Source organism: Chiloscyllium punctatum, chromosome 38, assembly GCF_047496795.1.
Source record: "Chiloscyllium punctatum isolate Juve2018m chromosome 38, sChiPun1.3, whole genome shotgun sequence".
NCBI lineage: Eukaryota > Metazoa > Chordata > Chondrichthyes > Orectolobiformes > Hemiscylliidae > Chiloscyllium > Chiloscyllium punctatum.
The window spans coordinates 14,640,308-14,665,274 of record NC_092776.1 but is presented as its reverse complement, the minus strand read 5'-3'; the positions used below and the strand labels follow the sequence as shown (position 1 = coordinate 14,665,274).

General features: G+C 41.2%; 2 protein-coding genes across 3 annotated transcripts in view; one reads left to right on the top strand and one right to left on the bottom strand.

Moving 5' to 3' along the window:
* Window positions 1-6,826, top strand: part of poll (polymerase (DNA directed), lambda) — a 40,469-nt gene extending 33,643 nt beyond the window's left edge. Inside the window, exon 8 of the mRNA XM_072557231.1 lies at window positions 1,369-6,826. Coding sequence (XP_072413332.1) covers window positions 1,369-1,730 — 362 coding nt within the window. The 3' untranslated portion in view covers window positions 1,731-6,826. The remainder of the gene's footprint in view (window positions 1-1,368) is intronic.
* Window positions 6,827-14,790: 7,964 nt separating this feature from the next.
* oga (O-GlcNAcase) overlaps window positions 14,791-24,967 on the bottom strand; it is a 54,098-nt gene continuing 43,921 nt past the window's right edge. For both annotated transcript variants that reach the window (XM_072557229.1, XM_072557230.1), the window contains 2 exons: window positions 23,545-23,704; window positions 14,791-18,731 (listed from right to left, as the gene is read on the bottom strand). In XM_072557229.1, the coding sequence (XP_072413330.1) occupies window positions 18,595-18,731; window positions 23,545-23,704 (297 nt within the window). In that variant the 3' untranslated portion in view covers window positions 14,791-18,594. The remainder of the gene's footprint in view (window positions 18,732-23,544; window positions 23,705-24,967) is intronic.

The following is a 24,967-nucleotide window of genomic DNA, read 5'->3' as shown; positions in this document are numbered from 1 at the left end:
TCTCAGCAGTTGCTGCCCTGTAGGTGTCTGATGTGGCAGTAAAAGGAGCTTATTCTGCATCTAATCCCAGGCAATACCTACCCTGGAAGTTTTGGATGGGGACATTGTAGAATGAGCTTTACTTTCAGTTTAATCAAGGGAGCTTTACTCTGTATCTAATCCCATGCTATCTCTGTGCTGGAGTGTTTGATGAGAACAGTGCTCAGAGAGCTTTACTTTCAGTTTAAAAGAGTTGAGGGGGCTTTACTCTGTATCAAGCCCTGTGTCTCTGTCATGGGAACATTTGACAGGTGACACTCTGTATCTAAGCCCAGGTTGTACCCATCCTGCTGTGTTGATAGGGAAGTTTTGAGTTTAAAAGGGTAGAAGGAACTTTACTCTCAATCTAACCCCATGCTGAACCTGCTTGCACCTGATTCAAGGTTCTCCTGCGTACAGAGTTAAAAATCACACAACACCAGGTTATAGTCCAACAGGTTTATTTGGAAGCACTAGCTTTCGGAACACTGCTCCTTCATCAGGTGGTTGTGGAGTATAAGATCATAAGACACAGTATTTATAGCAAATGTTTGCAGTATGATGTAACTGTAATTATATATTGAAAAAGACCTGGATTGTTTGTTAAGTCTCTCATCTTTGAGAATGACCATATTGGTTTCAGTCCTTTCATATGTAAATCGCAAAACATTTTTTAAAAGTTACACTCAAGAGAACTTTAACAATTGGTGTCGGCCCAGATAATGTATTGAAGGTATGAGCTTCTCTGTGTGAGGCTCTCTGTGGTCAGACCGATTCTAATCTAAAAAACCGATTTATAGAATCGTACATGAATTCATGCAGTTTTTGAGCAAAGTAAAATGTAATTCACCCCACAAACTTATATGTGTACATGTGTGTGCGTGGGTGGGGGGTTATGTGTGTGTATGTATGTGAGTGTGAGTGTAAAGGGGTATAAGTCTGTGAGAGGGTGTGTTTGGGAGTTTATGTGTTAGCTATGAGGGTCTGCGTGAGTGTGTGTTTGTAGGAGACTGTGTGTCTTGGAGTGTGTCCGTCTGTCTGTGTGTGTGTGTATAGTGCAATGGAGGTCACCTGTAGTGTGACATGAACCCAAGATCCCGGTAGAGGCCATCCCCATGGGTACCAAACTTGGCTATCAGCCTCTACTCAGCCACTTTTCGTTGTTGCCTGTCCTGAAGTCCGCCTTGGAGGATGGTCACTCAAAGATCTGAGGTCGAATGTCTCAGACCGCTGAAGTGTTCTCTGACTGGGAGGGAACACTCCTGAGTAGCTCTTTAACATAGATCTCACATTTTAACAACCACAGAATATTTTCTGGTAAGGTTTGACTCTTGAACTTATTTTTGAAAGGATTTCTAACGGATGACCTGGTCAGTCAGGAGGAGAGTGGGAACCAGAAGAAGTATCTGGGAGTTTGCCGGCTTCCAGGTCCTGGGCACCGTCACCGGAGGCTCGACATCATTGTGGTGCCATACAGTGAGTTTGCCTGTGCCCTGATGTACTTTACTGGATCCGCACATTTTAATCGGTCCATGCGGGCTTTGGCGAAGACAAAGGGTATGAGCCTTTCGGAGCACTCACTGAACTGCCACGTCCTGAGGAAGGGAAATGCCAAAATCACCACAGGAATAATCATCTCTACGACAACCGAACAAGACATCTTTGAACAGCTGGGACTGCCATACAGGAAGCCACATGAGAGGGATTGGTGACACTGCTGCAGGTTGGCAGAGACCTATTCCATTGTGTTGGTACATGTGTCATCCAGTTTGATACTGCATCATACAGGCTAAGGACCCACCAATTCACCTCCAAGTCCAGGCTGACATATCTACTTTGAGCGTTTTTTTTATGTATCTGTAACATGAAATATCTTTTGCTTTACAATGTGAGAAAACAGAGAGATTGATCTTTTATCACCAGGTTTAGGGAGTAAAACATAGGGAAGGCAATATTATATCTGCATCAACCTGCTGTGTCCATTCTGAGGCACAGTTTTAAGAAAAATGTCAAATTCTTGCAAAGATTACGAAAGGAGGTTTACTGCAGTGGTACCCGGAACTAGGGATTTATGTCATGATCCTGAAAAAGCCATCTTTCTTGTTGAAGATGATTTCTAAGGCATTTAATAGAGTTGTTCAAAACATTAGGAATTTATGATCGAGTAAATCTATTGGCAGGAGGGTTGGTAACTAAAAATCACAGATTCATGGTAATTGACAAAAAAAAAGCACAAGGGATATGATTTTTTTATTTAAATATGAGTTGTTGTTATGTAGAATGTATCACCTGAAAGTAAGTTGAAAGCTGATTCAATAATAACTTTCAAAATTGCAGAATGGAAATTGCAGGTGTTGAACTAACTGGATCACTCTTTCAAAGGGCTAGCCAAAAATGTTGGACTAAATTACCTTCCACACTTTATGATTCCATGCATCTGCTGAATTTCCTCACCTTTTTTGAAGGTTGAATTCCTTAGATCTTGTGTGATCTCCTTCCTGCTGCACAGCAGCTGTCTTTACACTCTCTGGTATGTGGGTTCCACCCAGTAACTGGGTAGGTCACCACCCTCCCACCCCATCCTCCAGTCTCCTGAGACAATAGTTTATGTCAGTTCTTACTGTGGACAAGGAAATGGAGGCTAGAGAACTTGGGGAAATAAATATTAATGTTTTGAAAAAAGATTCACATTACACAAGAGGAAGTGCTAGAGGTCTTAGAAAACATAAAGGTGGATAAATTTCCAGCGCCTGATCAAGTGTATACCAGATATTGTGGGAAATTAGGGAAGGAATTGTGGGGCCCCTACCAGAGATATTTTTATCATCTGTAACCAAGGAAAGTGCTGGAGGACTGGAGGGTGGCTGATGCTGTGACTTTATTTAAGAAAAGCTGTAAGGAGAAACCTGGGAACTAGCAACCTGTGAGTCTGACATCAGTGTTGGGTATTTTGTTGGAGGTAATTCTGAAAGATAGGATTTACATGCATTTGGAAAGGCAAGGACTGATTAGGGACAGTCAGCATGGCTTTGTGCATGGGAAATCATGTCTCACAAACTTTATTGAGTGTTTTGAGGAAGTAACCAAAAAGATTGATGAGGGAAGGGGGTAGACGTTATTTACATGGTCTTTAGTAAAGCCTTTAACAAAGTTCTGCATGGTCCACTAATTAGTAAAGTTGGATCACATGGGTTTCGGGGAGAGCTTGCCAAAATTGGCTTTATGGTAGGAAACAGAGGGTTGTGGTGGAGGTTTGTTTTTCAGACTGAAGGCCTGTGAGCAGCAGTGTTTCACCACGATCAGCACAAGGTCCTCTTTAGTTTGTCATTTATATAAACAATATGGATGAAAATTTAGGAGACATGGTGAGTAAATTTGCAGATAACACCAAAATTGGTGGTATAGTTGATAGTGAAGAAAGTTATCTAAGGTTACAAAGAGATCTTGATCAGTTGGGCCAATGGGCTGAGGAGTGACAGATGGAATTTAATTTGGATAAATGTGAGGTATTGCATTTTGGTAAAACAAACAAGAGCAGGACTTTTACAGTTATGGTACAGCCCTGGGTGGTGTTGTAGAACAGAGAGACCTAGGGATACAGGTACATACTTCTTTGCAATTTGCATCATATATAAACTGGGTGACACATTTGCCTTCATTGCTCAGACCTTTGAGTAGAGGAGTTGGGATGTCATGTTGAGGTATGGGACATTGGTGAGACTTCTTCTGGAATACTGTGTACAGTTCTGGTCACCCTGTTATAGGAAGGATATTATTAAATTGGAGAGGGTTCAGGAAAGATTTACCAGCATGTTACTGGAATGGAACATTTGAGTTGTAAAGATAGACTATGACTTTTTCCACTGGAGTGTAGGTTGAGGAGTGATCTTGTAGAGGGGCATAGGTAAGGTGGATAGCAAGGACCTTTTCCCAAGTGTGGGGGAGTTCAAAACTATGACGCATATTTTTAAAGTGAGAGAAAAAGATTTAAGAAGGACAAGGGTCAACCTTTTTACACAGGGAGTGGTTTGTATGTGTTCTGAACTGCCACAGGAAGTAGTGGATGCAGATCCACTGAAATCATTTAAAAGACATTTGGATAATTTGGATGAATTTGAATAGGAAGGGTTTGTTAGGATTTGGGCCTAACACAGGCAGGTGGGACTAGGTTGGTTTGGGAACATGGTGTGGACTTGTTGGACTGAAGGGTCTGTTTCCATGCTGTAGGACTCTATGACTCTATCTCATGCACACATTCACTGGATATTTAAAAAGCTCAGGAGAGAACTCATCACCTCAAATGTGTTCTTTTATTCAGTTAGATTATCTTAATTCCATTTATTCCACCTTGGTCTCCTTAACTTTGAACTCCCTTACCCAGCAACAATCTATCTGTCTCAGTTTTGAAAGCTCTAAATAAAACCTGATTGGTGTGGCAGAGGGGATGGGGTGATCATGGAGCATTTCTTAGAGTCATAGAGATGTACAGCATGGAAACAGACCCTTTGGTCCAACTCGTCCTTGCCGACCAGATATCCCAACCCAATCTAGTCAGACACGCCAGCACCCAGCCCATATTCCAACAAACCCTTCATATTCATATACCCATCCAGATACCTTTTAAGTGTTGCAATTGTACTAGCCTCTACCACTTCCTCAGGCAGCTCATTCCATACCACCCTCTGCGTGAAAAAGTTGCCCCTTTAAGTCTCTTTTATATCTTTGCCCTCTCACCCTAAACCTATGCCCTCTAGTTCTGGACTCACCCACCCCAGGGAAAATACCTTGTATCTTTACCCTATCCATGTCCGTCATGATTTTATAAACCTCTAGAAGGTCACCCCTCAGTCTCCAACGCTCCAGGGAAAACAGCCCCAGCCTATTCAACCTCTCCCTGTAGCTCAAATCCTCCAACCCTGGCAACATCCTTGTATGTCTTTTCTGAACCCTTTCAAGTTTCACAACATCTTTCCGATAGGAAGGAGACCAGAATTGCACGCAATATTCCTGAAGTGGCCTAACCAATGTCCTGTACAGCTGCAACATGACCTCCCAACTCCTGTACTCAATATTCTGACCAATAAAGGAAAGCATACCAAACACCTTCTTCACTATCCTATCTACCTGCGACTCCACTTTCATGGAGCAATGAACCTGCACTCCAAGGTTTTCACACAGAAGAAACAATTTCTCTCTATCTACTTTGTAAATGCCTCTAATCATCTTAAAGACTTATTAATGTATACGAGCACTGATCAGTACTGAGGCATGTTTTAAGCAGCAGCAGTAAAACGTTAACCTCTTTCATTGTTTGCTGTCCTCTTGGGCTGAGTGGGAAGAGTTGTGTTAATGCACTCAGAACAGTTCCCGTGTTGTTGAAGGTGAAACAGGAGATTTGTTGCCACCTTGTGGACAGAAAAAAAATTTCCTGTTGAATGTTTAAAGAGTAATTGCTTACTTCACAGGCAAACATTTAGAAGGTCTTTATTTGTGGAATGGAAAACTGAAATTCCAGGAAGGGTCTCGTCCCAGGTCTGTGCTGGACTTGGCTTATTTTAACCAGGCTAGCTAGCAGTCAGACCTGAGAGTTAAAAACAAGGGTAGAAATCAAATACTACTCCACTTCAGTACAGTGACCTCTGATGGAGAGTGTGTGAGGACATTAATGGAAAGCAACATCAAGTTTAGCTGTGATGCTGTTCACTGAAGAAAGGGTACCAAGCACCTGAATGAGCCTATTACAGTTGGCATAGCTATATCAGGCAAAGTAAAAAATACAACAGGGAAAGAACCATGTGTTTTTTTTAAAAAGGACATACTTTTCAGATTTTTATTTAGTTCTTTCTAGGTCTATGGATGGACACAAAAAAAAATCTGTCTTTTAGCAGACACATTTAATAAAGTCAGACCACAGGGTTGCTCTACTCAGGGCCAGTGTCATATTTTTAGATGCCTGGATAAAGTGTGCTATTATCAGTTTACTGATAGACCGTGGATTAGAATAGATCATATTCCATCTTTGTGTCCTTCATTCCCCTGCAATACTATCTTCTTAACTGAGCCAGACTGAATCTCTATTCCTCCATTATATCAGTCAAACTTGGTATGAGTGACAGGTTTCCTTTCCGAGAGGACTTTAATGAACTAGTTTGGTTTTATGTCAGTTTACCAGTTTCGTGGTCATTTGATCTTTTTTTCTAAAGCTTTACACAGATTCTCTCTGATGGGTTTTGAATTCTTGTTATCAAAGATTGCACCCAATTATATAGCTACTTCACAACTGTGACGATATGTGCCTTTAAGATGGATTTGTTCTATCTGGTTTATCTTGACGTGGGATGTTGTAAACCTGGTAATGAGGTGTCTGCTCCATAGAGAGCAGAGTAAATAGCTTTGGTTTCTTTTTTATTTAGACAAGTGACTCATTTTTAAATGAGTCAGTGGAATCAGGCTCACACAGACTCTGGGTTTTAGTTTTTGCTTTCGGTTGTTGAAATTGGGGTTTTTGGAGTGAATCTCTCTCTCTCACGGCTGCTGCAATAAACTTGAATTCTTTCTCTGCTGTTCAATTCATTCTGTTGGTGTTCCTTCTCCTGGAAGAGATAGAAAGTGACGGAAATCTGTTCTACTGAATTTGCTTTTGCCAAGGGTATGTTTACAGGATGCTGCTATATTGGAACAGTTGATGGATAGTAATTAAATAATATATTGTTTTAAGTATTTTAATAGAGTTAAAGCTATGGCAATTCTATATTTGGTTTGTATTTTAACTGTGATGTAAGAATAAAGTGTGGTGTAACAATAAAGTGTGATGTAAGAATAAAACCTAGTAGTTTGACCAATCAAATCACATCACATCAGAACACAGCACCTTACACTTGGATAAAAGTTACCGAGTTTGGGCTGTTTCCTTGATATGTTCTCAGGGGCTTTGGTCTAATCCGTAATACAACTGTTTCTCTTTTAAAAAGAGTTAATATAAACTGCAGTCTGCATCACTGAAATTGATGGATGAACCTGAGACAGAACGGGTGAGCTGGTACTTAATACCTATTGGTTAATACAGAGATGCAAGTAATTTACTGGTGGTGGTGAATAGGTCAAATTTAATGGGCTTTGCATATATAAATGTAAGTAGCTATATTAGGTGATTTTCTGGTGGCAGTGGTTAAGTTAAAAACAAAAGAAATTGGTGATTTGGTAATGGGTAAGAATGTTTGGTTGTGTGTGATAGCACTTCTGGATATTAAAAAGAGGTGAAAATTGCCACAGGTGATTTAATGATTGGAAGAAAGTTGTTCAGTTGTGTGTAAGAGAAATTCTGGATATGAAAGAAAAATGAATAGGTGCAAAGCTGGTCTCTAACCTTGTCAGAACGGTACAACTGTTTTCCTTGCTGCTGTTGGGATATTGCTCAGAAATGGGTGAAAGTGAGGACTGCAGATGCTGGAGATCAGAGTCAAGATTGGAATGAGCCTCATTCCTGATGAAGGGCTCCTGCCCGAAACATCGATTTTCCTGCTTCTCGGATGCTGCCTGACCTGCTGTGCTAATCCAGCACCACTCTAATCTATTGCTCAAAAATGGATTTTTGATTACATAACACTGAGAGCAGGTTATTGCCCGGGGTGGAGTTCCATTGAGGGACCATTTAGGTCTGAACATGTAGCTATAAAGATACAGTTTAAGTCCCAGGTCAATTTCTACTGGCCTACCGCATGGTCTTTTTATAATTTATAAATTGACATACACCTAATGACTGATGATGAGGCTGAGTCACAGTCCACTAACTGTGGGCTACTGTCATTTTCGGAAAGAAGGGAGGAGGTGGAATGCCACCCAGACATTGGAAACAACATGGGATTGAAGAGATAGTGTCGTTGACGCACTGGGAGACAGAACAAAATGTTGAGGGAAGCAGTCACAAGGGGACTGGGGCTGTCACCAAGGCGACGTTGTGCAGCTATTGGACTTAGACTCGAGTGTTAGGAAACATTCCTGCTAGAGGGAAAATGGAGGGCCAATTTGGAGCCATGAGACAGTTTAACAGAGACAAAAAGTTTGTTTCTGTACACCGAATGTTTTAATGCCTACTTGAATACAAAGTAACAGAGTGGCTGAAGACTTAACGGTACTGGTTTTCTCGAGCACCATTGGAAGCTAGACATTTGCAATTCTAAGGAGTCTGGTGCAACCAGGGAAACCAGTGGAGAAGACCAATCCAGTAAAGGTTTGTGAAGTATTGGAAAGTCACTTTGTGCCAAAGCCACTGACAATTGCAGAACATCTCCATTTTTATAAACAGGTACGGAGAGCCCATTGGCCAGATTGTGGCTACCTTTTTGTTTGATTTATTGCTATCACATGTATGAAGATACAGTGAAAACCATTGTTTTGTGTGCTATACTCGCAGATCGTACCAAAGTGCATCAGGGCAGCAGAACAGAGTGCAGAATACAGTGTTCCAGCAGCAGAGAGAGTGAGAGAGCGACATCAACATCAACATTTGAAAGGTCTGTTCAAAAGTCTGATAACAGCAGGGAAAAAGCTGTAATCAAACTTTTATATCTTCTGCCTGATGGAAGAAAGTATAGCTGGAATGGGAGGGGTCTTTCATTATGTTGGTTGCTTTCCTAAGGCAGCAGGAAGTACAGATGGCATCAGTGGATGAAAGGCTGGTTTGTGCGATAGATTGAGCTGTGTTCATTACTCTAGTTTCTTGCAGTCTTGGGAACAGCAGTTTCCAGACCATGCTATGATGCATCCAGATAGGATGCTTTCTATGGTGCGTCTTTAAAAATTGGCAAGTCTTTGCAAACATGCTGAATTTCCTTCGCCTCCTGAGGTGAAGATGTTGTGTTTTCTTGACCAAGACAGATTGTTGGTGATCATCATTCCCAAGAACCGAATGTTCTTGACCAAGGGAATTGGAGAACATTATGAATTCAGAGGTTCCTGCAGAATGCCTTGCAAATCTAGTTGGTTTGTGGCCTTTGACATATAGCCATTTAACAGAAACTAACAGGGAGACCTGGACTTTGGATTTCAAGGCAGCCTTTGAAATCACTACCTTGCTGGAGTTGGCAGGCTACGAAGCAACACTGTTGGGTACTGGTGCCTGGATGCATGGAGTAGCAGAAACGCAGCAAATTGTGGTACCAGATGGAGAATGCTGCCAATGTAGCAAGTTAAGCTACAAAGAGCCAACATGTTAGATTCGAGAGTCCCAGTGCTGAAAATGTAAATTGGTGGCCACATTGCCCAAAAATGCCAGTTACAACCCAAACAAGATGAGTTAACAAAAAACAATCCTGAGGGCAGGGCAAAAGGTACATAATCACCCAGGGAGTCAGCTGAGTTTTCAGAAGAAACATAAGGGCAGAGTCAACAAAATTTCATTCAAACATTTGGTCAGTATGGAGTGAAGCTGATTGTTTCTGAGTTCTTCCCAAATTAGAGTAGACTGATTCAGGAATCAGAAACTATCAATAGGGAAGTTAAGGGCACTACCATTGAAGCCTGCCAAGATTACAGGATTCCTGAAGAAGAGCTTATGTCCGAAACGTCGATTCTCCTGCTTCTTGGATGCTGCCTGACCTGATGCGCTTTTCCAGCAACACATTTTTCAGCCAAGATTACATTATAGGCATACATAGACCAAACAGTGCCACTGTTGGTGAAAGTACATTTTAGGGACCAGTGTGCAGAATCACCACTGTACATAGTAAAAAAAAAACAAACATCTTGCATTATTTGGATGCTCCCAGTTACAAAACGTAAAGTTTAAATTGGTTGTCAGACCCAAATCAGAGGGTTAGATAGGGTGGACAGTGAGAGCCTTTTTCCAAGTATGGGGATGGCAAACACGAGGGGACACAACTTTAAAGTGAGGGGAGATAGATATAAGACAGATGTCAGAGGTAGTTTCTTTACTTGGAGAGTTGTAAGGGTTTGGAATGCTTTGCCTGCAACGATAGTAGATTCGCCAAGTTTAAGTGCATTTAAGTCGCCATTGGACAGGCATATGGACGTACATGGAATAGTGTAGGCGGGATGGGCTTCAGAATAGTATGACAGGGCAGCGCAACATCGAGGGCCGAAGGGCCTATACTGCACTGTAATATTCTATGTTAAAACTTGAGTTTGCAAGAGAGTTTGGACAAGTCTAAGGATGTCTTCAAGAGAACCCGAGGGGAAAGGGAAGGAGTCAAAATTAAAACACTGCTGAAGCCAGAGACTCATCTGAGGAGTCTTTTACAGCAGGCACTTCATGCTACTGACTGACTACAAGCTGCTATCTCCATTTCTGGCCCTTAAATGGAAATACCATCAATCGTGGTACCACACCTGCTGCGATGGGCACGAGTTGTGTCAGCGTACTTATGCCAAATCAGCTATGGACAGATGTAGCGTGGTAATGCAGATGCTTTGTCAAGGCTGCCTTACCAGGGTATACAGATGTTCCCGATTAGAAAAATTATGTATTTTTCCCAAGGTGCTAGTGTGATTGAGTCAGGTGAAGATTGCTACCTGCTTTTAAGCCAATTGATAAACCTAGTCTGAGAGGGAGGACCAGTCATAGTAACCACCCAAAATTACACCCTTACCTGTCCAGGTGGTGAGATTTGTCTGTATCGTATGTGGGGATGAGAGTTATTTGTGACCAATCAAGTATAAATTTGTATTTGCAGATGCATTCTATTTTGTTCAAAAATCAATCTGTAGACAATCAATGTGGCATTTTACAAATTCCTACTTTGGAAATAAAACCAGTCTGACTCCAGGTTACGACACAGACAGTCTCAAACTAAGGCTTCACATCGAAAATGCACTGACTCTCAGGAGATATCACTTCTTTTATACTGATAGAACCTAAAGTTATCTTGGGGCAGTAACAGGAGCTACTTTTGGTGGCCAATGTGAACTCCAAGATTGAGGAGAAAGCGGGATATTGCAAATCTGGCATATTTATACAAACTGCTGTTTTCACTCAGTGCACTATGAATGGGGTTCTTCCACTTGGGTGGTCACGGACTGTCTTGGATGATCATGGCTAACCATTTGTTTGAATGGTGCACCATGAATGTTAAGGGGAGTCATTCACCAATTAAGAGAAAAAAGATACTTTCAAGCTTTAGAAGAGAGTGTTGATGTAGCTTTGCTGCAAGAAACACATTTAACTGATAAGGAGCACCTAAAGTTACAGCAGGGAGGGTTCAGCTGGGTGTTTTTCTCATCCTTTAATTCAAAAAGTAGAGGAGTTGCTATGCTCATCGAGAAGAATCTCCCATTTCAACTGTTAGACTAAATGAAGGATGAATATAGGTGGTTTATGATTCTTAAAGCTTTAATACATGGAGAGGAGTATGGGATTTTGAATGTATATTGGGCCCTGGCACATACCCTCAAATTTTTAATGGATACGCTTTCCAGGTTGATGGCCCTTGGGGGGCGTGTCATACAATTATAGGGGGAGGCTTTAACTGACTTATTGACCCTGAAGTGGACAGGACGCCTAGAGACCTTGAGAATATGTCCCCGCATATGGCGGACCTGAGCAGGTAGTTGGGGTTGGTGGATGTGTGGAGATGTCTTCACCCTGAAGGTAGAGATTTCACCTTTTTCTCAAACCCACATAAGTGCTATACCACGATTGACATGTTTTTTGCCCCCTCAACCTTTTTGAATTCGATGCGGTCTTGCAAAATCGGGAACGTAGCCATTTCTGATCTTTTGGCAGTGTAGATGGAGGTTAAGGCCAGTGATACCAGGACAGGTTCGTGGCACTGGCGCATGGATCCTTTCCTCTTGAAGGATAGCAAGTTTACAGAGTATTTTTCGCGGGAATGTAAAATCATTTGGGACATTACTCTGGGTACGGCCAGTAATCTGTCGGTGCTCTGGGACCACGGCCAAGGCCTATGCACAGAGTTTGATTAATTCTGGAAATGGCAGAGGGGAGAACAGCAGCGTTTGTGTGAGGCTAGCCTGAAGGCAGCTGAGACAGCATACTTTTACAGACCGTCTGTAACCAAACTGCAGCCAATTACAGCCCTCAGGGCTACTTTGAATGCTGCGCTCACCCAGACAGCAAAGAAGGAAATCTCCTTTGTGAAACAGGTTATTTGAGTATGGTGATAAACCTGGATAGATATCTAGTATACCTGGCCTGAAAGAAGAATGCCCCCAATTTATCACATCCATTAGAGTGTGCTGGTACTCTTACTTGCAATGCCAAAAAGATTAATGCAGCATTTAGGAAGTTCTACTTTGAGCTGTACTGGTCAGAGGGCTGTGAGGACAGATTGGCTGTAACTTCAGAGCAGGCATCTTTTTTGAATATCCCTCTATGAAATACAGGAGACGGTGAGGCAGTTCCAGAGTGGCAAAGCACCCAGGCCAGATAGATTTCAAAGTGAGTTTTACAAGTTTATAGATATGCTCGCCAGGCCACTGTTGGATATGTGCAACTACTCGTAGAGTCAGGACAACCTCCCATTTTCTCGAAGAGAAACAAATATTTCCTCTTATTCTCAAGAAAGGAAAAGCCCCAGAGGATTGCAGTTCATACAAGCCCATATCATTACTTAACCTGGATTTTAATATTCTGTCAAAAATGCTGGTATTGAGGTTGGAGAGGGTTTTGCTCTTCATTGTAAAGGAGGACCAGACAGGTTTTTTATTAAGGGTCGTAGGCCTGCTACTAATATTAGAAGAGCATTAAACATGGTCCATGTTTAATACTCTTGGTGGTCTCCCTGGCTGCAGAGAAAGAGTTTGACCAGCTGGAATGGCCATAACTCTTTTACGTTCTGGAATGGCTTGATGTTAGAGGGGTTTGTGCCAGTGTTATATAGTAACCTGAAAGTAGCAGTTCTCACTAATGGTATGCACTCTATTTTAGTATTGGCAGAGGCAGCCAACAATGGTGCCCCCTTTCACTGCTACTATTTACATTGGTGATTGAGCCAGTGGCAGAGGCCATCCGGAGGGACCCCAACATCATTGCCCTGGAGGCAGGATCAGGCAGGCATAAGATTACCCTTTACACAGATGGAGCCGATGATATCTGTGCCCCACTTAATAGAAGTAATTATTTGGTTCATTTTCAGAGTATAAAATTAATGTATGAAGTTGGAGGCTATGCCTTTTGGGGGGGGGGGGGGGGGGGGGGGGGGGCGGCCTTAACTAGAATATACCATCTTGGGGATGGAACCCATTTCCCTTTCAGGTGGTCACAGGGATTTGGGAAGAGGTCAAGTTGGATCTGGTGTCCCTCCTCTTGGGTTTGCCAAATCTCCCTTCTTTGGGCACGTATGGGAAGAAACTGTTTAATATTCATTAATTCTGTGCAATGAAGAACATTCTAACAAGTTGGGTGTTGGAAAATCTCCCGGGACTCTTGGGATGTAGATTAGTTATGGAGCACATGCCCCAGACTCCCTCATGAGTATGGTACACCAAAAAATAGAACTGTTTTATAGAAATGGCAGCCCTTTCAGAATTATATAGGCACAGACTTGTCAGCTATACTGGTCAGGAGGGCCATTTCTGGCAGACCAGGGGTCCCTGGGAGGAAGGATTCTAAACAAATGCAGATGCTGCTGGTGGGGGGGAGGAGCTTTGGTGGTAACTGAATGTAATTTAACTTAACTTTTTTTTTTAAAATTTAAACCAAGTTGAACCAAGGTATTTATTGAATTGTAGTTTTTATAGCTTTTTGGAGTAGAGTAGTAATTTGTTTACTGTTAGTAAAACAACCTAATAATATAGCAACACTATTTTGTAAAAAATCTAAAATATCTTTTCTCAATGAAAATATTTACAAAAAATGCATCCAGGGAGAGTTCACTAGCACAGCAAATCAAGTTCCTCAGCATGTACTATAACACACCGCATTAAATGTCCCAGTGCTCATCTGTGTCCTTAATGTTCAACCAGTAAGAACCACGTTTGACTGCAGCTGGAAGAGAGCAGAGTGAAGTCAAGGAGGACAAATGGCCCGAAGGGTGGGAATCCTAAAGTGAAGGATAATCCAAAGAGAGACTGAGCTACTACTGTTGCTGGAGTAAGGTTTTCCCTGGCCAAAACAAAGAGGACCAAAGTTGTACACAAAGCAGATGAGGTTTGGAGGGCACTCGTGATAATGTTATGACAGGGACAGAGTGAGAGAGAGAGCACGCGAGAAAGAAAGGGTCATCCTTCAAGATTCAGGGCTGGATGGAACCAGTAGTGTCAGTCATGTGTCTCCAAGGCAGGGCAGCCATAGCCAGGGACAGAACATCAGCTGTGTCACAAGTCAGTAGCAGACAGGGGCACATCTGGTAGACCATAGATACTTCCAAACATCCATGAGACTAGAAAAGGCTCCTGAGACTAGCAGACTATCTTCCAGAGACTGCCATGCTCCACGAACCTAATCATGCTACAAGAAGCATTTCTCACATAGGAGGAGAAGTGGCCGGTATTCCATCCTTTTGTAAATAATCTTGAATATGTATATATGTTGGCTATGATACAATCTTGTTCATTTATGCCTTTAAGAATTTTGCTTCAGAGTCTCTTTCTCTACCCTCAGCCCAGGACTGAATAACAATCGACAACGACAATAGATCAGTGTGACTGTTCAATCCACTTATCAGGATTTGATTGACAAAAAGACCAGCTGCATATGTTTGGCTGTTTGTGTGTTAATACAAATATCAACCACTGTGCAAACAAGCCCTTCCAACCCACACCCAAACATATTAAAAGGAAAAGACACACAAAAGATGATCTTTTAAAAAAATTTATATGTACACAGTTCTTTCCATGTCTGGGCTTGTCCTCCACTGATGAGGGTTGGAAGCTTTGGCAAATGAGCACCAGTTAACAGTTAAGATCTAGCAGCATGTCTGTGCTTTTTCAAAGAGGGGTGCAAAAGTTAGAGCAGAAGGGTGGCTAAATTCCAACCAACTTACAGAAATAACTGAAGTATTGACAGCTATCATATTTATGATGCTAATGATCAGCATCAACATACTTTACAGAAAGTGGTCATTGCCATGTACCCTAAGTTCTATAGAACTAATATTTTGTCCCATTGCTATACAGTTCAAAATATTTTCACTAGCCACACAGCAGGTTTAGGAGAATAGAATCTGTAACTCCAGACTCTAAATGCAACTTTATGCATTTTTTCATTTTATCCGGTCACAAAAAACAAGAGTTTTATCCCTGGTAGAGGAAAAGCACTGAAACATGCAATGAGTACCTGGGTAGCAAATAAATAAGAACACCACCACTTGCAGATATCTTTCGCATACACCACCCTGACTAGGAATATATCACGATTACTGGATCAAAGCCCTGGAACCTTTTAATATCAGTGAAGTGGTTCAAGGTAACGATTCACCCCTAATTTCCCAGAAGAAATTAATTTGGAGAAATGTTTAACAAGGTGGTGTTCACATTTTACTTGATGCAACAAGAAGTTCTTGAATACACAGCAGGTTGGTGTTTTAAAAAGAAAAAAAAAACTGATCTAGTAGCCAGACACCTTTATCCAACCTTTTAGATATTTAGTTCAATTTCAAATTTTCAGCAGTTTTCTTTCCACTCAAGAAAATGACTCATTAGTTTCCACTTGGCAGAGCTTTTTATGCCATATTTCCCCTTTCTGGATGTCCCACAGACTTCCTACAACAGCAATCCTGCAAAACAGTCAACGTACTGCCAACCAACTCCACCTAGATGCAATCACTTTCACTCCTTGATTTCTAGCACCATTACAGGACAACAAAAGGAAGCAGGCTAGCACTGACCGTTTCAAGTAGGCAGTCAGGAAACAATAGTTAGGACACAGCTTCAAATTTCTTAAAAATTTAGAGGCGGGGGAGAAATGAAACAAAAAAAGGTAGGCAAGATGTTAATCTGGTTTTATGAAACAGATTTTCAAACTGAATTAGTCCATAGATCTGTCTGGAAAATCAGATTTTTAAAATCTATCTGGGATCATGAATGGAACCTGAATATTGAGTGTTCCATATTTATCCAAGTAACAACATAATTTTAAAATTTGGATTCCAACTGTGTGCTTTACTCAAATTGAGATAGCCTTTATATATGATTAAAGGTGACCTAGGAGAATGGCACATAGTGCAAATATGTGTTTTTAAAGCGATAGTTGGGGCTGGGTAGGAGAAGTGAGATTTTTGATCCCAAACATATTACTTGGTTTTAGAAGCTAAACGGAGTGGGGAAGTAAAGGAGTAGGACAAGACTTGCAGTATAGGCTGTATGTTTGAAAAAAAAAGTGAGTGAACGAAACTTAGGAATTTCAGCGATTTCTCACTCAATACAGTATTCAGGAAGTAAGCAACTGTGCCATTTGAACAAGTTATCCCAGACGGAAAATTATAATAGACAATGGCTGCAGGAATCCTGGCATCAGCACAGCAAAGATAGATAAATTTGCTTTTTCTATCTCCAGCAAGTGGAAACACTACAGATTATGGGTGTGCATTAAGAGAACCAGAGGGTGTGAGAAACCAAAGTGAAATTTTAACTTTGATTCACAGATTGAGTGTGTTTGCATTGCTTGGGGAGATGATGACCTGGTGGTTTTATCGCGGGACTATTAAGACTGCTCTCAGGGCTTGGGTTCAAATCCCACCATGACAGATGATGGAATTTTAATTCATTAAACAAAATCTGGAATTAAAACAGTTTAGTGACCACCATGAAACTATTGCCAGAAAAACCAACCTGTTTCACTAATGTCCTTTTAGGGAAGGAAACTGCCATCCTCACCTGGTCTGCCACACACATGACTCCAGACCCACAGCAATGTGGTTGACTCAAACTGCCCTCTGGACAATTCGGGATGGGCAATAAATGCTGATCTAGCCAGCAACACCATCTCATGAATGAATTTTTAAAAAGCTGCAGCTATCAGGGAATATTGGCCCTTCCTAGCCCAAGGAGATATTCAGCTTTTTCTCCTGATGTCAATATGTTCCCCACAACTTAATTATTGCCTCAAGTATATGAATAAATATTTAGCGATGCAAGACAGATTCTACTTCTTGAAATATAGAGGGGTTTATAGAACAGAGAGACTGCTCCTATCAGATGACAAAAAGATTGGAGATGCACAAAGTATCAAGGACAAGGAGAGATACCACAAATCTCATGCAGCACACAACAAACCAGGCTGTGAAAGCAGAGATTGCAACTGTGCATCACTTGCTTTCATCTACATCCAGAATCATCTTTGCAAAGTAAAGAACTAAGACTAGGAATAGATATCCAAGAGTTTATGAGATTAGATTACCCTTCAGCCCAACCAGTCCACACCGACCCTCCAAAGAATAACCCATCAGACCCATTTCCCTCTGACTAATGCACCCAACACTGTGGGCAATTTAGCATGGCCAATTCACCTGACCTACACATCTTTGGATTGTGGGAGGAAACCGAAGCACCCGGAGGAAACCCACGTAGACATGAGGAGAATGTGCAAACTCCACACAGACAGTTGTCTGAGGCTGGAATCGAACCAGAGACCCTGGTGCTGTGAGGCAGCAGTGCTAACCACAGAGCCACCATGCTTATTAAAATGCATTACAAACTGTGGGGAGAAAACAGTCACACCCATCACTTCACATATAACCATCAATACCTAATAGTAATACAGTGGGAAGTTAAAATCTCACAGGACTGCTGCTGAGAACGAACTTGGGACATTTTACCAAGTTAACACTGTCTGGCGAAACCCAAAGACTGAATTCCAACTTGAAAGTGGACTGCAGTCTTTACAGAAGCAAGAAACTTTCACACACTGAATGGTTTAGACGTACTGCTCAAATCAAGTTCGGATAAAGGATTTGCATCCAAATTATTAACCGACCATTTACCTGTAAAGAGTTTGACTAAGCTGCTGTGTATTCCCAGCACTGTTGCAATTATTTCAGATTTTAAGCATTTACAGCCTGTGCCTTTATCCAGAAATAATTCTGCTTAAGAGTAAAATGAGAATACCTAGATATAAAAGCATCTTTAAAAGACAGACCAAATCCATTACTTCTCATAGGATATTAAAAAAAAAAATGCAGAAAGCAGACCAGATAAAGTTCCAAAGCCTCCCACCCAACAACATTGAACTGAGCTCAATCATCACCGCAAACAGAAAACTCCACTTGCTCCTCTGTGGATGGTTAGTTATAAAATATGACCAGATTTTGACATAGTAGTTTAATTGGCTGCACAGCAAGCTCACACCATCAGCTTGGGACTAGTGTCTGAAGTGAGAGAACCAGGCAATTTTCCTTCTGATACCAAACAATTGCTCATGTGAAGGCGAGGAATAGAAAAGGGTATAAACAGAACAAAGATGATAATGCTTTGTTACTGCATCAGTGGAGTTCCACCCAACTCACAAAGTGCCATCTAGATCAAGTTCACCTTATTACGTATTGCAAATTAAAAAAAGAAAATATAAAACATTATTAAACACAGGTTATTCAGCTTAAGGCTAAATTTAGATACATTTAATTATACACATCCTTTAATTACACTACGTTGCACAGGGTTCTGTTACAAGTTCCTTCCAAGAACTAACATCTCTTTTGGGAATCCTTCCATTTTGGCCAACTCTAAGAAGCCCAGCTTTCTGTAGAATTCCAGACCTCGTCGATCAGAGGGTTTTACTTCACAGAATGCTCCTCGGGACCCTAAAAAGAGAAAAGTGAAATAAGAGCATGGCTCATTGAGAGTGAATACAAACAACTTGCAGAGAAATGGATACTTCACATACCCAGAATTCAGCACTGGCCAATTCCCTTTTACCTGCTGTCCTTGCCAGACTCCAGTGAGCTATTTGACTAGCCTATCTATTTGAAATAGTTTTCAGTCGCTGACAACAGCACTCATATGGCTTGGTGTCACATTTTGTTCAATAATCACTGCTGCAGAACATTTTGAAATGTTTCACTATGTAAAAAGATGCTATATGAATGTAAACTGTTATGTTGAAGCTACAAGTCAGTGACATTCCCTTTCTACTACTTCACTATAAAAAGACAAAGCACAAAAATGACCAAGTTGCCTCTTCTCCATTCCTCCCCATCTCATTCAGAGCCAGGACCAGGGATTCACTAATTGTTGGAACATCACATTCCATTGAGTCTCATGTCTCTTTTCAGCAAAGTTGAAGCTTTTCATCTTTCACTCATTGGGACTGGAAATGGAACACAATTTAGACAACAAGAGAAGAGGGCACTGACAGGTTGGATCATAGCTGGCATGGAGATGCAATAGAAACTGTCAACCTGAGCTGAAACAAACTCCGCTGGCAGCAAGACTGACTGGTCAGGGTGTTGTCTTGGGGAATGTGGCAGGAGTGAGGTCTCCATGACCCTTCACAGAATTAAAAATATAGTGTAATTCATAAATTAATTCAATTTGTTTACAATTAATACAGCACCGTATGTTAACATAGGCAGTTTCTAGCATGTTCAAATGCAAGACACCATGTGTCCAATTAATAATCTTAAACTGGTTTCTGGTGTAATTAACAGTCAGAATTATTTAGTAAACATTAGATTTGCTTCTGCTAATGGGCAATGTTCGACATGGAGTTCGGTGGTTTGCATGGGAACTACCTACAGGCTGCCTGTTGTTTGATACAGCCTCCAGTTGCTAGGATTTTCAGCCTGGTACCTGGTAACGCATTTGTGTGGAAACTCAAATCACATTACTCACTGGCAGAATCGGCAAACGTTTTTTTAAACAACTTGATAGTAGCATCCCATTAAAGGAGATAACACTTGTTTACTAAAAAGTAACACCATCAGACAGCTAACTTCACCTATTCAAACCTTCGAGGCACTGGCCCCTTCCATAGGAATCCAAGCTAGACTAAACACTTCAGTGCCAAAAATGGTGGCCAGCTTTTCACGAATTAGAGCAACATGCAGTGAGAATGATTTCAGTGGTCACTGTCAGGTACAGATTTGAAATTCACTATCACAGCTTTAAGCTTCAACAAGGAACAGATGGCAAGGGCCCTATTCACATGGTTAACAATAAAGATTGAACTTGTAGTACATGAAACTGTTGAAGGTCTGTTGTGATACAGTGGTAGTGCTACTGCTAATCCAAGAGACTGGGGTTCAAGCCCCACTGGTTCCAGAGGTCTGTAACAATGTATCTAACCAGGCTGATTAGAAAATATCTAGTACGTGGAACTGTCGGAATCGTAGCATGTATATTGATCAGGGAGCACAAACTCAAAATAATTTTTAAAAAAAACTGATTTCTCAACTAAGAAAGAAGAGGAAAGTAAGCTTGTTCCATTTCAACATTAACTGAGCAGAGGTTGGAGTTTAAGCTGTGCAAAGACAACTTTGGTGCTCTGGATTTAAGTATTGCAAATCTGCATGACTATTAGTAATATAAGGGGTATACAATGTTAATTCCACTGACAACACACTTCTTACAGCAGCCAACGCAAGTGTTAGCAAGAGTTGGGTCTAGCAGGAACCCCACAATAACACCATTTATTTAAGCGTATATAGTGTCGTTCAAACTGCCCTCAACCAAGTCAGTTGAGGAGTTTGAGGGAATCTGAAGAAAATAGATTCGGAGATCAGCGATCATCTAGGAGACTGCCATGACATTGTGATCACAGGTGCAAATGTTAACGGTTTCCTCAAGTGGCATATTTGTGACTAAACTTACAAGATCAAAAGTGCATATTGACAGTACTGCTTTTGACATGTCTATTTCATATGCTCTTCATGAAAAGGAAGGAATCCTTCACAACAGATAGAGAATTCATTTAAAACTGGCTAAAGCTCACTCAACCATTTAGCCACTTCATGTTGTGCAAAGTCAGCCATAGTTAAAGGTAGGCATAAAGGGAAATCACTTGGGCACATCTTTGGCAACCAAAGCATGAGCTTGATGCACTGAACCACAGGCCAAAGCCATCACCAGACAGGTTATCATCTTTACACAAGTTCAATTAATACCTTAAACCTAACCTCTATCATCATAAAACAAGTCATTCATTCCAGATACCAATCATCAAGTTAAACCTCTTTTGAACTGCCTTTAACACATTACATCCTTCCTTAAAGGAAACAGCTAAAACTACATACAGTGTTCAAGATGTGGCGTCACTAATGTCCTGTAGAATTAATAAGGTTCAGTTCTTCTTGGAAAAGAGAGCATACCATTAGCCTTCACAAAGTGAACATTCCACATTTTCCAATATTATACTCCATCTGTCAGATTTCTGCCAACTCACTTATATTAGTCTACAACCTCTATGCCCTCTTCACAGTTTCCTATTTTGAGATATCTCTGAACCCTACTTGTCACATTCTGCTAATCAGTAAGGGGATTTATGCCTGCCAGTTTTATATAATGCAAGTATTTCACACCTGTCACCATTTAGTTCTACTTTTACTTTGCACAGTAACATTTTATGTAGCATTTCAACAAATATTCAGAAATTCAACCATATATCAACAAGCTCTCCCTTATTAACACTACACGAGCATAGAACAATACAGCTCAGAACAGGTCCTTCGGCCCTGGATGTTGCACTGACCTGTGAACTAATTTAAGCCCACCCCCCCTACACTATCCCATCAACCATATACTTATCCAAGGACTTTTTAAATGGCCCTAATGTGGCTGAGTTAATTGCATTGGCAGGCAGGACATTCCACGCCTTTACCACTCAGTGAAGAACTTGCCTCTGACTTAGATCTATCACCCCTCAATTTGCAGCTATGCCCTCTCATACAAACTGACATCATCCGAGGAAAAAGACTCTCACCTGTCCACCTTATCTAATCTCTGATCATCTTGTATGTCTCTATTAAATCCCTTTTAGCTGCCTTCTCTCAGATGAGAAGGGACCCAAACCCCTCAGCCTTTCCTCATAAGGCCTTCGCTCCAGACCAGGCAACATCCTGGTAAATCTCCTCTGCACCTTTTCCAATGCTTTCACATCCTTCCTGTAATGGGGCGACCAGAACTGTACGCAATATTTCAAGTGAGGCCACATTTTGTACAGTTCCAGCATGACATCACTACTCCGGAACTTAATCCCTCTACCAATAAAACCTAACACCGTATGCTTTCTTAACAGTACTATCAACCTGGGTGGTAACATAGACCCCAAGATCCCTCTGCACATCCACACTACCAAGAATCTTTCCATTGACCTAGTATTCTGCCTTCCTGTTATTCTTCCCAAAGTGAATCACCTCACATTTAGCTGCATTGAACTCCATTTGCCACCTCTCAGCCCAATTCTGCAGTTTATCCAAGTCCCCCTGCAACATTCTTCCACACTGTCCACTATCCCACCAACTTTAGTGTCATCTGCAAACTTACTAACCCATCCACCTATGCTGCATCTAAGTCATTTATAAAAATGACAAACAGCAGTGGTCCCAAAACAGATCTTTGTGGCACACCACTAGTAACCGGACTCGAGGCTGAATATTTTCCATCAACCTTCACTCACTGCCTTCTTACAGAAAGCCAGTTTCTAATCCAGACTGCTAAATCACCCTCAATCCCATGCCTCTGCATTTTCTCCAAAAGCCTACCATGTGGAACCTTATCAAAGGCTTTACTGAAGTCCATGTACACGATAACTGCCCTACCCTAATCCACATGCTTGGTCACCTTCTCAAAAAACTCAAATGAGGTTAGAGACACACGACCTGCCCTTGATGAAACCAGGTTGACTATCTCCAATCAAACTGTTGCTTGCTAGATGATTATAAATGCTATCTCTTATAATCCTTCCAAAAGTTATTTCCTACGACAGACATAAGACTCACTGATTTATAATTATCTGGGTCATTTCTACTGCTCTTCTTGTTCAATAGCACAACATTTGCAATCCTTTGCTTGCAATTCAAGATAGAAAGGGGATGATTATATGGATGGATCCACAGAATATCTAGAAAAGATGATAACCACTTTAATGCTTAAAACTACACACAAGGCATCACTTCAAACTAATTCCCCTCTTCACCCTTCATAACCATCTCTCAATGTACTTATTTTACAAATTGACACAGAACACTCTGAAGACAACATGCAATTCACCGTATGTACAGAGAACTCCACATTGTAGCTATTGTGTAGTTATCTTCATTCCTCCCATAATATCAGGGAAGAGCACCACTTCAACAACTTCCAGCTGCTTACTTCAGCTTCCTACCCAAGCTTGAGAGAGAGAAAGAAATACCAAATTTCAAGTTTTTCTACATGATTGCAGTCCCTCAACCTGTGGGCAATACTAACAGGCAGGTACATTTCAACAAAATACACTAACCAATTATTTCAAGTAATTAGATGGTAATAAATTAGTTTGTATGGTCGAGAGGAGGAAAAATAAACAACATTTTGACAGCTAGCCATTTAATAAATTCCACATTGTAGTGTGACACTTACTTTCAATAATGAGTAACCATCATGGTTGCCCCTCAGATGAGAAAAAGCATTTATACTCACCATTAGCTTTCAATGATGAAAGCAAGCAACCCATCATACTCTTAGCAACACTAGGATCTGTCACTTTCGAGTGCACATCCACTTTAATTAATGAGGGGAAAGTGGCAAGGAAGCTTTCCGGTAGACCTTGCTGCTCTTCATGGAAGCTCAGCATCATTTTCTACATGGGAACCAAAAACCAGTTAGTTACAGGCATCCTCACATAATGGTGGTGTTAAGTGAAACACGTCAAAACATTAAAAGAACTGCTGACAATTAAAGATCCCATAGCACTACTCAGAGTCATAGCGATGTACAGCATGGAAACAGACCCTTCGGTCCAACACGCCCATGCTGACCAGATATCCCAACCCAATCTAGCACCTGGCCCATATCCCTCCAAACTCAATGAGAAAGTCGGCACTCTTCTGGTCAACACTAAACTGTGAGAATCAGAAACAAATCTGGTCAGCTCAAAGGCACTCGGGAAACAGCACTGAATGCAAAAATCTTGTAAGGTTTTCACATTAAACAGTAACTGCACAGTATTCATTCCGAGTATGCAATGAGTTTTAGGGAAGGGTGTTAGTGGCCAGTATTTTAAAAAGGTGCAAAAGCTGTTGAATAAACAAATTTTTCTATCACTGGCTGCCTCCTTGCTTGAAACACACAGAGCAACCTCAATTACCCGACTGACACGGGTGGGGAGTATTTTGTTCATATAATTAAATGTTCGAATAACTGATCTGATGGCTGCAGGGAGCGGGTGGGAGACCAGGTTGCATTATCCCCGATGGTTGGTGGTGGCACGTATTCCCCTTGCTACAGGCTCACAGCGTCCCAGATTTGGCTTTTCTCGCTTGGTAAATTCTCTTATTTAAGCTTTTATTTAATCTGTAGCTATTATATTACAGAGGATCTTCTTTCAAATAGAGTATTATACATCAAGCGATACAATGCAAGGTGGAGCTGATAAAATGCAAGGTGGAGCAGGAGATTTTTACGCCTTCAGGTTGACACAGTTTACCAAAGCATCAGGATCTTGCTTGAATAATCGAGGTTGCTCAGTAATGGGTTACCAATAAGAGTGGAGCCAGTTTATGGCTTTTAAAAGAGGAACTAGTAGAGAAATGGTGAATTTAAAGTAGGATGGATTACAGTCAATAACACCAAAAACAGTTACTTAAGATTACAGCACAACATTGAATGACATCAAAGCTGAGCGCATTTTGAGAAGATTTGTAGCTCAGGTTGAGGTTTTGGATGTAGATTTGCTCACTGAACTGGAAGGTTCGTTTCCAGACATTTTGTCACCATACTAGGTAACATCTTCAATGGGCCTCAGGCAAAGCAATGCTGAAAATTCCTGTTTTCTATTTATATGTTTGGGTTTCTTTGGGTTGGTGATATCATTTCCTGTGATGAAATCACTTCCTGTTCCTTT